The sequence below is a fragment of the Artemia sp. Qi Xiang Cuo genome, chromosome 2 (genome assembly GCF_049724085.1).
Source record: "Artemia sp. Qi Xiang Cuo chromosome 2, ASM4972408v1, whole genome shotgun sequence".
Classification (NCBI taxonomy): Eukaryota; Metazoa; Arthropoda; class Branchiopoda; order Anostraca; family Artemiidae; genus Artemia; species Artemia sp. Qi Xiang Cuo.
In genome coordinates, this window is record NC_142795.1 from 51,285,892 (window position 1) to 51,298,796 (window position 12,905).

The following is a 12,905-nucleotide window of genomic DNA, read 5'->3' on the forward strand; positions in this document are numbered from 1 at the left end:
TAACTATGCCTCTGGGGATGACGACCCCCTCCCCTTCACAACCCCTGGGGTTGTGAAGTATTACATATAGTATTTGTTATTGAGAAAGGGAGAAATGTTTGACCATTGCTGTCCAAAAAGGCCGAGGGTATTAAGGTGAAGCTTTCAGGGACTGTTGAGGGGAGTGTTGCACTAGATCAAATACAACTATGCGCATGCATGTTGTCAAAAGGAAGCACCAGCAGTATCCAGGAAAACCTTATAGTACTAAATTACACTTTAAAGGCATGTTGAGGGCGATGTTGAAATAACCAAAAGGCTTAAAATGTTGAGTTGAAACTTTCAGGGTATGTTAAGGGGTTCCTGAGCTAACGAAAAGGCACTGTATGAATTCTACCACTACTACTACTACAACTAAAACTACTACTGGTACTGAGGCTGAAGGTAATAAGCTAAAAATTCCAAGGAATGTTAAGGAAGTTGTTGAACTAAATCAAAACACACTATGAGCATGTCAGTTGTCAAAAAAGCATATCAGCAATATCTTAGGAACGGCTTATAGGCTATAGCATTAATTTGAAACTTTCAGGGCATGTTGAGGGAGATGTTGTCGACTAAAGAAGTTATTATTTTAAGGCTTGTACTGGTAACTATAAACTAAGAAGAAATTACGTTATAGATGGCGCTCAGAAGGAGCAACAGTCTAATTGCATTTTTGTATCACCCAGGAAATGCTGAAATACTGAGCTCTCAGAAAGAAGACAAGAACCTCACAAGATCCTGCCTTTGCACTTTTGCAGATGGGGCATACTATTATATAGTTTTTATTAAATTTTCGCACATCGTGCGATCCCCATTCTCCTTGTAAAAAAAAATTCTAGTCTCACCCCAAAGTTCTTTCCCTTTGATTATCTAATGTTTTTAGTATGTAATTAATGCATGGTAAAACATAACTGCAGAAGAAGTCAATTATTTATCAAGCATTATGAGACACGTTAATGGACCATCTTCTGATTTATTTAGTCTCAGACTTAAGCACTAAGTAGTAAGAATTAGGAACCAAAATTATAATATTCTTTTTACCCGTCATCTCCAGTAACAACTGATTGGCCATTGGCTCCACAATCACTTGAGGGTCCACTAACCCTGGCCCATGCGACATACCATCTTCCCGAAATGACAAGAACAGGCTTCTCAAAAAATATTCCACAGCTCTGCCGAGCATCACAACCGTATGAGACTTCAGAGGTTTCACCAAGAAGTTCTCCTTCAGGCTCTTCACTGACATTGGAGCCAACATCATAGAGCTACAGCAAAAAGGTATAAAACCATTGTTCTTATTGCAACAAGTAATACATATTCCCCTGATTTTAAATTAATAATCTGAATTTGAAAGATAATAATACATATTGATGCTGGAAAGAGAAAACTGAACCTAATAGAAATAGGACTTACCATTAAAAGAAACTGTTTTATAATAAGGGCAAGGAGGTTGGGAGGCTAGAGGTGCGAAATTTAAAATTAGATAGCAGGAAAATTATTTAACCTCTCTTATTCTTTAATTCTTAAACAAAAACAAAATTAGCTTGAATCTGAATCTATATGAAAAATGAAGACACACACAAGACAAGTTTTACAAACGCTAAAGGATTTAATTGAATGAATTTATTAAACTGTAATCGAATTGAAATCATTAGTTCATTGCTTTGATAAAATATATATGAACTGATCTTCTACTTGAAACCTTATAGTTTCTCAATTAGAAGGCAACAGGTAAAATTTTTATCTAAGCTAAAAAGCTACTTAAGTGTCTATATTTTATGAGTAAGTCTAGATTTCCTTAAATATTTTGTTATATAAAATAAACGAAGGTAAATGATGAATCTCACAGATTTCAAACCACGTTTGTCACTTACTAAAGTTATTTTGTAAAAAAAAAGAAGAACATATTACAAGGCAAGTAACTCGAGGAAAGCCTAAACTTCATATAAAATGACTAAAGTCATCAAACTCAAAGCTCAAACACTAGCTACCCCCCTCCCCCCACCTCGACAGAAAAAAAATGCTCCTATCAACAACCCCTTACTCCGGTTCCGCCAGAGTTCCTTTCTAATCAAGATACTGAGGGTACACTTTTTATGTAACTAATATTTATGAACCACTTTTCTAAACAAAATATTCTAAGATCAGTCGATCTGCCCACACCATTTCCTATATACTGTTCTGATTTAAAAGTAATTACAATTTTCTATGTTCTTAAATGGGCCATCCTTCCTTTCCTCAGAAGTCCGAACACAGAATTTGGAGCACTTTTTTGTGTTGATTTTTTTTTCTTATCTCGGAGGCAAAATAAAAATTTCTTATAACATTAAACTATTCACTAATCATGGGCAGTGCAATACCACTGTATAATGCACAATTTATATATTTTCCTCCCTCAAGGTAATTCGTAAAGAAGGAGATGTCGTAGAAACTTGGTAGAAACCAAGGCCCAACTGTGCAAGTGCCGGGTATAGTTTACCGTATATCTAAAATAATTTTTAAAATGTATCTCTGAAACTTGGATATTTGTAGATAACACTACACCCTATTATACATATGGAGAATTAAGCGCATAATTCAAATTTTCTATATCATAGATGTAATTCAGGAAATGTTTCATGGATGAGATGGCCTCTCAGTACAAAATTATGATAAGCATGAGTTGAAGGGTTTCCCCCAACATCTCATTCTTCTTATAAGAGTCGTCACTGTTCATTCTCAAGACAGAAAAATATGGTAAGATTACTTTCTCAGATGCTTCGATAATTTCACAATCAACAGAAAACCGAAAAAAAAAGTCAGACTTAATCATCAGCACACCCCTAGCCTCTACATCCCCAGAAAGAAGTTAAATATACCCAAAAACAAGACAAAGAGACGAGTTATGGTTTTTGGTCAACTAGAGATCAATGAATGACTTGGTTTTCCGAAGTGGTACTGTATCCATGAGTCCTCACAGGGCTTACATTGAATACGCTATTTTACCCTTAAAGGTGTTCTCAGTGACCATCTATGGATCGAAAGACTCCCATAGTTAGCAAGAGGTTTAACCCTCCCATACCAGGCATTTGTTCAAAGTCAAATAATGTTAAGTACAGCTTCACCACGAGTACCAGTCACAAGACATTCACGAATGACTATCCCTTCATCACCCACCACCCTTGACTTAGGGAGAGTGCTGGCAACTTTCATTGAACACCTATGTTTCCTGTCTCGTCTTCCAAATCTACACTAAAACTGATCCCAAGCCCACAAAGGGCTCCAGCTCCAGATTTAATAAATTTCTCAACGCCAGCGTCTATCCCACGTCCAATACCTGAAATGCCCAATACTACAAGGGCCACTACAAGAAACTTGCCACTGCTAGCCCAAACAATATATATGCCTCAATTTTTATTCTAATTATCTCCCGCAAGATAAAGAGGAGTTTTTGCTTCATTAGTGATTTGATTCTTAATATCTGTTCGGAGCAGTTTGTTGAATAAAAGAAGATTTTATCGAGGGTGTTCTCTAGGGTATAATTATTCTACTACAGTAAGACACAATGTCTCACGGCAAGACAGAGTTTTTAGCAGAATCTATTGCCCCACATACTCAGAAGCTTCAGAGAAGCTGAAATTTCCTTATGTCCTATAAATCTGTACAGTGCAGACACTTCATTAAGGTAATTTTTAACCGTATTCTTTTCGGGAACGGCTAATTTAAAATGGCAACACAGTGTAATCGCTCGAAGGAAAAACTTGCGTAAAAAAAAAAATACAAATATTTCACACACAGAAGCCTCTGAAAAAGCAGTAAGCATGGTCTATTTTCCTTATGTCCCAGATGTGCCACATTGAAATAAACCTGTCAACAAAATAATTTCAAAATTTATATTCAAAAGTAGTCTCTGTGTTATGTATATTCTTAAGAACTCAAGGTAAAGACAAGATCCCAGATACTCGTCAAATAGGTGTACTTTAAATTCCTGTAATTGGGAAAGTAGCTGTAACAATATAAAGTTACAGAAGTTGTATAGCATAAGGAAAGTATAGAAAAACCCTTGAACTGAGACAATAAACATAAATCCTTAGCTTATTTTATCAGAAGTGGCAACGTTTTCGAAAGCCCAAATCGTTTTTTTTTATTTGGCAAAACTACAGGTAGTTTACCTAGCAATGGCTTATGAATCTAACAGATAGTGCATAAATAAAAAAGGAATTAAATTAATGGTATTAAATATAGACATGGAGGAGCAAACCTTCAACGAAACGCAAACTATTAACAGAGAAGAGAAAAGAAAAGGTGCAAGGCCATGATAATTAAAACTAATAAAACACAAATCAGTTCCGAGCTTGTAACTGGACATAGCAATATTAGCCACTAAAAAAAAAAAAAAAAAAAAAAAAAAAAAAAAAAAAAAAAAACGACAAAGAGAATAAGTAACCTAATACTTTTTTTCTTTAGATCAATTTTCTACTCTTCGGTTAATAATTGAGAAGAGCCTGTGTCATCTAACATCTTTTGTCATCAGTTTTATAGATTATGAGCAACTATTTGATTCAGCTGATAGAAGAGCTTTAGCGGAGGTCTTACCCGTGTATGGTATAGGCTACTAGACAAATACATTAAAGTGATTAGTGCTATGTGCGAGAATAACACTACTGAAGGTAAGGTTTGAAATGAGGTAAGAAGCTGGTTTCGTATTAAATCAGGAGTTAAGCAGGGTTTGTTCTATCCCCATTTATATGGATCATTTTGGGCTTTGCCTTAAGGAGCACAGGAAAGGCAATGGGAGAACACGGAATCCAATGGGGAAGTAAATAAAAATTTCTTGGACTTAGATTATGCTGATGATTTAAGCATCCTAGATGAAAGTGTGAACAAAGTGAATGAACTTTTAGAGGTTTTGCAAGTTCAGGGTGCTAGAATAGGTTTGCAAATTTACGTTAAGAAGACCAAGTCTCTAAGGCTAGGAATAAGTGAAGATGAAAAAGTGACGTTGGGTAGCAAAAAGATCGATCAAGTGGACAGTCTAACTTGCCTTGGTAGTATTATTAGTAAAGAAGGTGGGTATAATGAAGATATTACAAACAAAATAGCCAAGGCCCAAGGTGTTTTTTCACAGTTGAAAATAGTTTGGAAGGATAGGAAGATAAGTCTGCGAACCAAGATTAGAATATTGGAAGCTACAGTGATGACAGTGGTCAAATATGGTTCTGAAGCATGGGCGCTCCAAAAAATCGAGACAGATTTGCTAGATGTTTTCCAGAGAAATTCCCTCCGGATTGTTCTGGGTACCCGACTGACTGACCGTATTTCAAACAGTAGGCTGTACGAAAAGTTTGGTTCAATCCCGATTTCTAGGGCTACAATGAGAGAAATGTTGAGATGGGTAAGGCAGGTTTTGCGGACGAAGGATGACAGAATGCCAAAGATGTCCTTTTGGGCCCACCGTCTAGGGCTAAACGGAAAGCAGATCGTCCTCGGTTGGGGTGGGAGGATGTCGTAATGAAAAATTAACGGAAATGGGAACTTCCTGGGAGGGTACAAAGAGGGAGGTTTTGAATAGATTGGGAAGGAGGAGCAACGAGCGTAGCTGTGTTGGCCTCAGGCGGCATGGAGCTGCAGTGAGTTGTTAGTAGAAGTAGTAGTAGTAACGCTATAGATTTTTGCAGGATTATGTTAGGTTATGTGCAATTTCTTTGTAATGGTTCTTTTTTTTATTTTTTGCCATAGCCTATGGGTTTTTAGCGCAAATAAATTCTATTCTATTCTATAGCGTTGCCTGTAATAAAGAGACATAAGATTCCCTTGCATTATAAATTTTGTTTTCCCTACAACTACTTCATATGGAACGGGTAGTCGTAGAAACTTCCGGCGGGGGGGGGGGGGGTTCATTCGACTGGAAATAGAAATTTCTAGCGTCCTTTTGAAGAGTTTAAAGTGATTGAAGAGCAAGAAGCCTCCCTACCTTGCCCTTTTGTGCTACAAGGCCCCCGCCGTAACCTCTAAAGACATCCAATCAAAATTTTGAGGTAGCTATTTGCTCAATATGTCTCCGGGGATGAAATAACCCCCACAGGCCCTGGGGCAAGAGCCGTAAATGATGCAAGTTGGTAATTTTTTAAATACAGGCTTTATAATGGAAAAGGAGGGCTTGTGCAATATATCAGGAACGGCTAAGGGTATTGAGCTAAAACTTTCAGGGAATTTTAGGGGGATGTTGAATTAAGTGAAATGACACTAAGGGCATCCAGGTTGTCAAATGGGCGTATCTGCAGTGCCTCAGGAACGACGAAAGGTATTAAGTTGGAACTTTTAAAGAATCTTGAGGGGGACCTTGAACTAAATCAAAAGACACTATGTGTATCCAGTGCAATATATCTCAGGAGCGGCTGATGCCGGGCTACGTTTACTAATTTGGATCTTTAAGGGAATGTTAAAGGGGAATACAAATTTAAATTAAAAGACAATTTGTGCATCTAGATTGTAAAATTTCTGAGAGATTTCTGAGGAATGTCTAATGGTATTTATTTGAAACTTTCAGGGAATATTGAGGGGACTGGTAAACTAACCAAAAGACATTATTTGCAGCCAGTTTGTCAACAGGGCGTATTTACAATATCTCAGGAACGGCTAAAGGTATTTTAGTTGAAATTTTCTGGGAATGTTAAGAGGGATGCTGCGCTAAATCAGAAAACACTATGTGCCCCTAGGCATCGAAAAGCCGTATCCGAAATTTTTTGGGAAAGGCTGAGGGTCTTGACTTGAGGCTTTTGGGGAATGTTGAGGGCGATGTTGAAAGATATAAAAAAAGCAAGAAGTGCACCTGAGTCGTCAAAATGACGTATCTGGAATATCTAAGAAACAGCTAAGGGTATTAAGTTGAACCTTTCAGAGAATGTTAAGTAGCGCTACTCCTGTTTCCAGTAACTTCTGTTAGTATTAAGTTTGACTCAGTTATTCAAGTCAATTTGTCGCATCAAGTCACCTCATGCGGAGATCTTACATTAACTAGACTCCAAATGTCGATAAAGTTACATCATGAAACTAGGAGTTTTGATTGTGTATATGAGAAACTTACTGGCTGACCCCTGGACTCGCGTATACTTAAGTACACGGTTTTTTCCGTTTTTTGTTAATAAATTACTCTAGGGTTTTTGGCTCGGTACCACCATTTAACGCTTAAACAAACTCTACATATTAATTAAAATTTTTCTAAGCAAATCTCTTGGGAATTTCTTGATTCACTTTAAACAAAACAGAAAAAAAAATCCACTGATTCGTCAAATGGGAATTCGTAAAGTGGATTTAATGGCATTTATTCCGAACTTTAGAAAAACCGTAATTCACAATACTAGAGAGAAAAGAGACGAACAATAAAAATCGTATTAATGACGGTTTAATCTGTCTACCATCAATAAAACTTCAAAGCTCTTACTTATGATTTGACTAGTAAATATACTAAAAAATTTATTAATTTCAAAAAATCAGGGCAATCGTTTAGTAGCAAATTTCTGCCAAAAATTGGAGATCACAAATTCACGTTAAATATACGTTTCTGTATTCAAACAAGACATTAGTGGCTCACCTTAATTCTCGCAACATATTCTCCTCTACCTCCAAAGAGTCCAAATCCTCCAACAAGAATATCATTATCGACCATAAATCGTAGAGCCTCAATTGAATGGGCAGAATATCCCCAACCACCACCCAAGCCTTCAAATCTACTGACTGTCGACAGTTCTTCTTTTATAAAGGAACCATCTACTTTATTTATTTTTTTCTTGTGTTGCTGGGATGCACTCATTCTGCTGGTGTAGCTCAATATGTCTAAGTAGCTTAACAACATGATTGCAATACTTTTATGGCATATCGCAGGCTTTTTAGGAGCTAAAAGGTGACGCATGCTGTAGCTTTGAGATATACGCTCAAGATCAGCAGATAATCCATTGAAACATGGTAAGTAGGCAGAAAGGAAGAAGTCTTTATCCAGGCTAAGAAAATACGAATGGTTAAAAGGTTGGACAAAGTACATATTCACGAACAATGAAGAAATAGCATCATAAATACAAAGTCAAACATTAGAAACATTTAGCAGAAATATGTGAGACATTAGGTTTCTATAGTGAGTAAAACTAAATTCATCAGCTTCACTAAATAATTCATTAAACTGATTTCTTAAGATACCGGTTAAGAAATATTTTGTTGTGTAGTTGGCTTTCTTGGCAGTGAACAACTTCAATAAAGGTCAGAGGTACTGATTTTCAATTGGATATAAATATGTAACAATTATTTAGTAGGAATTTAAACGTTTTGAACTTACACACAAACATCAATAAGAAATTTGGGGTTGCGTTCCAGCCCGAGTAAATTGTGCATTACATTTTGCGACTGTTTAAATACTTAGCCGCCTTGAAGGTCAATTGAACCTTGCAGGGTGAGAGAACAGGTCAGTTGAATTTTGAGAGTGATCTTAGCAGGATATTAAACTATTGGGCAAAGTTCTACCAAATCATATTATTGAGTTAGTAATAAATTTAATAAACCATTCTATGCCTTTTTTTATGGTTATTACGAATATAATAATCATTTCTATTGGAAATGAATTTCAGCCCCCCCCCCTTATATATACCTAACCCAACCTAACCCTGAATTGGCATATATAGGGGGGGAGGGGCTGAAGCTCATTTCTGAAATGATTATTGGGGGGTGAAATAGAAATGATTATTATATTCGTAATCAGCATAAAAAAATCAATCGAATGGTGTATTCACTTTTGTCCTAACTCAATAATATGATTTGGTAGAACTTTACCAACTATTGTTATTTCAGACTTGAATTTTAGTAAAGTAAGTTAGTGTTTTAGTAAAGTGTTTCCTTTGTATAGTTCAAGAGCACTAATTCACGAATTGATAAGACAAAAAGATTTTATTTCTCCTTAAACGGGGCAATTACACTTGTACAAAATCCTCCATACCCCACCTTTTTACAAAATTAATTAAAACAAAAAATTACCTAAAATAAACTTTTCAAAGATCAGTAAAGAGTCATATCAAAACTTAAGAAGAGCAGAAATAAAGTCCTACAATGATTCATATTTAAACGGTGTCTGATTAACGATTAATAAGTTAATAACAATTATCTATTAACAACGAATAATAAATGATTAACAGTAATCATATCTTTAAACATCGATTTTTAGCCCTGTCCATTCGCTTGTAACCTTTCCCAACCCCTCACCCAACAGCCTTTTTAAAGGCCAACAAATCTATACACACTTTTCTTAGCCTATGTTCTGTGAACACAAAATTATATTGAAGTTGTTTTGCAAAAGAGGTTCTCTCGGTCCCCTGATACTCTAATTTATAACAAACTAAAAAAAAACCTTCTTATAATGGTCAAATGAACAAGGTTAACATCAAAATTGTAAATTCTCATTTGAGAGGGCAACGTGCTTCCGCTAGAGTGATAAACGAAAGAGTATATTTAAAATTAATGTAATTGGTTTTAAATTAGTTTTTTCAAATTTCTTTCACCTGTTTTGTTTATAAATTCATTGTATTGTTCTTTATTTTTTGAGTCCCATCTCTTGTATAAAATAGTGGAATTTCAGAAGAAAATTTGATTTTGCCGAATCGTTGCATAATTGATAAATAGATGAACCTCTATTGCTTGGATGTTTGGCATTTCATTTTGTGGCGTATTTTTTGTGCGATTCTGCGATACACATGGGTTTCTTACAATGGCAGCACCATTCCTTTCGAGTAAAGCTTTCTATAGGAAACAAGCTCTTCGAGTACTCAGAAGAAAACTTTTCTGGATCACTCAAAAAAGAAACAGCTGTCCCCTAATGATCAACCAACCAAACCAGCTGAAATTACAGCTGTTTATTACTGATCTGTTCCTTTTCCCTTAACAATTTAGCATTAACAGCTCCAACATTTTCGTTTCTTGTTCACGTAGCCTATATTAGCTACTACAAAAAAAAGTACTTCCTTAGAAGTCTACTCTTGGAAAACCACGAAAACTAGAAATAATACTTAATATATATACGGTAGTAGCTTACTTTTCATAAGAAGTTGCTTCTGAGAATATTTCCCGGGAATTCTGAAATTTCACAGAAATCTGATATCTTTCATCACCTGAATATCCTAATACTACTACTACTACTACTACTAACAACTCACCGCAGGACCAAGCCGCCTGAGGCCCACATAGCCACACATTCTCCTCCTCTATCCCAATCCATGTAAATCTTTCCTTTTTATACTATTCAAGGAAGTTCTCATTTCCATTATATAGTTCCATATGATATCCTCCTACCCAAGAGTAGAACCAACTGCTTCCCGTTTAGCCCTAGACGGTTGGTCGAAAAGGGCAATCTGTCATCCTTCAACCATAGAACGTGCCCTAGCCACCTCAACCTTTCTTTCATTATAAACCTAGAAAGCGGGATTGAACCAAATTTTTCGTACAGCCTAGTGTTGGAAAAACGGTCAGTCAGCCGGGTACCTAGAACAATCCTTAAGCAATTTCTCTGGAAAACATCTAGCAAATCTTCATCCGCTTTTCTGAGCACCCTTGCTTCAGAGCCATATTTGATTACTGTCATCACTGTAGCTTCTAATATTCTAATCTTGGTTTGCAGACTATCTTCCAATTCTTCCAAACTTTTTTTAACTGTGAAAAAAAAACCTGAGCCTTGGCTATTCTACTTTTAACATCTCCACTGCTCCCACCATCTTTACTAATAATACTATTAGCAAAACCAGCTGCTAACCTCATTTCCTACCTTAACCGGAGCAGTGTTATTCTCGTACATAGCACTAATCACTTTACATATCCTAATGATCACAGTATTTAGATGACATACAACGGATATGTGTTGACTTGTATGTTCAAACTCCTTTTTGAATGAATTTCGACACTTTGGAGCATGATGGGAAAATTGCACACAGAAATGTACTGTAATGTACTCAGGACCTTATTTCTAAAACGTAAGCTGTTAAGAAGTATTAATTAAGACTACAACAATGAGTTTTTTTTTTAGTTTTCCAGTGGCTAACATTTAAAGAACCACCCATGCCAAACATGGATATTTAAAAATCACGATCATAAAGAGAATAAGCAACGAAAACAAAAAAAGGGTGTATACTTTACCTAAATAAAATGTCATACTGAGAATTATATGCTATTGAACAATGAGATAGAAGAACTTGAGGTGTCACTTCATCTGGTTTTATCAAGTGTCCTTTTCCATCAGCTTTTCGAATTCCAATTATAAATTTCTGATCCGCAGGTAAAAGCACTATTCAATGGAGGGAAAAGGTATAAATTAGTGGTCAAATATTCAGCGTCATTTGAGCATCTTTACAGCTAACTAACCAAAAAATAAAATACTAGAATAAAGACAAAGCTATAGAAGTTAAACAGGAAGATTAAAAGTTTGTTTGATAGCATAAACTGAATATTTTTTCAACACGACAAAGTCAAACTGCCCTGAATCGCTAAGCTTTAGGTAAAAAGAATACTTAGCGATAATACGAAAGCAAAAAAAAAATCTGGAAAAATACAACATGTATTAGTAGAATCCATGTACTTACAGAGTAAAAGAAGATTTACTTGGAAAATATCGTCAGCAGAAACACAATCAAATTATTGAGTTTTGCATAAACCAGGGCTGCCACAGGCTCAAGGAGTCAAAAATAGGGATTATAGGGACTTTTTTTTTGGCGAAAAAGAGACCTTTGGGGACCTTCCTGACACCAAAAAAAAGGACCAATAGGGGCCTGTTCCAGCTGTTGTTTACAGTATAAATGACATAATCAACATCATACTCGATATTCAAACCGATTTCTCATAAATCTAAAATCTTGATCGTGAAATCTGATGTCATCATCTTCTTGAAAGACATCAGGGGCGTAATTTGTTATGGGGCAGGGGACAACTGCCCCTCGAAGACCTCGGTTTGCCCCCCCCCCCCAGCTGAAATTTAGTTTCTTCCATAATCTTGTCAAAACTAAGATAATACCTACATAATTCAAGCATCAACAGAAACAGATCAGCTCTTTTAGTACACATTTACCTTTATATTATTATAAAGTACCTTTATAGTACTTTTATAGTACTAAATAGTACATTGATGGTACCAAATGGCTTTTTTTTTAGTTTTTACTGACATTTTCACTTGGTTTTGGAAAATTGACTCCAACTTCGCCCCCCCCCCCGGATTTTGACAAAATAATGCCACTGAAAGACGTAGGTAATATCAAGATGATCCGAATCCTTGGCTTTCCATAAGGATCTTTTCAGGTTTGTTTATTTCTTGATTTTCAACTATGAAGGTACAAAAATTCAAAAAATACACAAGTGTATCATCACAAGAAAAATCCAGAAAATCATCACAAGAGCGCAACATTTCAAAATCACTTGTTTTTGTTTTTTTTGCCGTTTTTTTTTTATTTGGCTTTGCTTTCTTTAGACGTCCAAAAGTGCAGTTATCAGCAACTGCCTTTATTTCTGCATATAAGTACCTGAGTACTTCCAATAGCTGCTAATTCCTTTTTCTGTTCGGTGTGGAATAAAATTGATAGATCCAACATGGTTTGAGCGAAATGAATTCCAATCAGGTCTTTCTTCTCAATACTCATATCAAGCCAATTTCTGGCTTCTTCAAACATCTTGTCATTAGCTCGCTCCTTGTACCCAGCGACTTATTTTTTTTTACTTTTATGCCTTTTCAAGAGCCCCTATTCTTTGCTTGCTAGAAAAAAAGTCAAAGGGCATTTGCTTTTCTTTTTCTGCTTTTTCTGCAAGCTTCTATTGTCCTTCTTCACTTTTTTTCCAGGTCTTTCTGGTTCTCAAGGTAACTTTCGCATCTTGAAACGACAATCTTGTTT

The 12,905-nt window shown here is 35.9% G+C and overlaps 1 protein-coding gene across 1 annotated transcript in view; it reads right to left on the reverse strand.

The window, feature by feature from the left end:
- Positions 1-12,905, reverse strand: part of LOC148955348 (E3 ubiquitin-protein ligase MYCBP2-like) — a 470,872-nt gene that overhangs the window by 305,371 nt on the left and 152,596 nt on the right. The window contains 3 exon segments of the mRNA XM_089101721.1: positions 1,063-1,286; positions 7,595-8,000; positions 11,167-11,314. Of these exon segments, the coding sequence (XP_088957847.1) occupies positions 1,063-1,286; positions 7,595-8,000; positions 11,167-11,314 (778 nt within the window).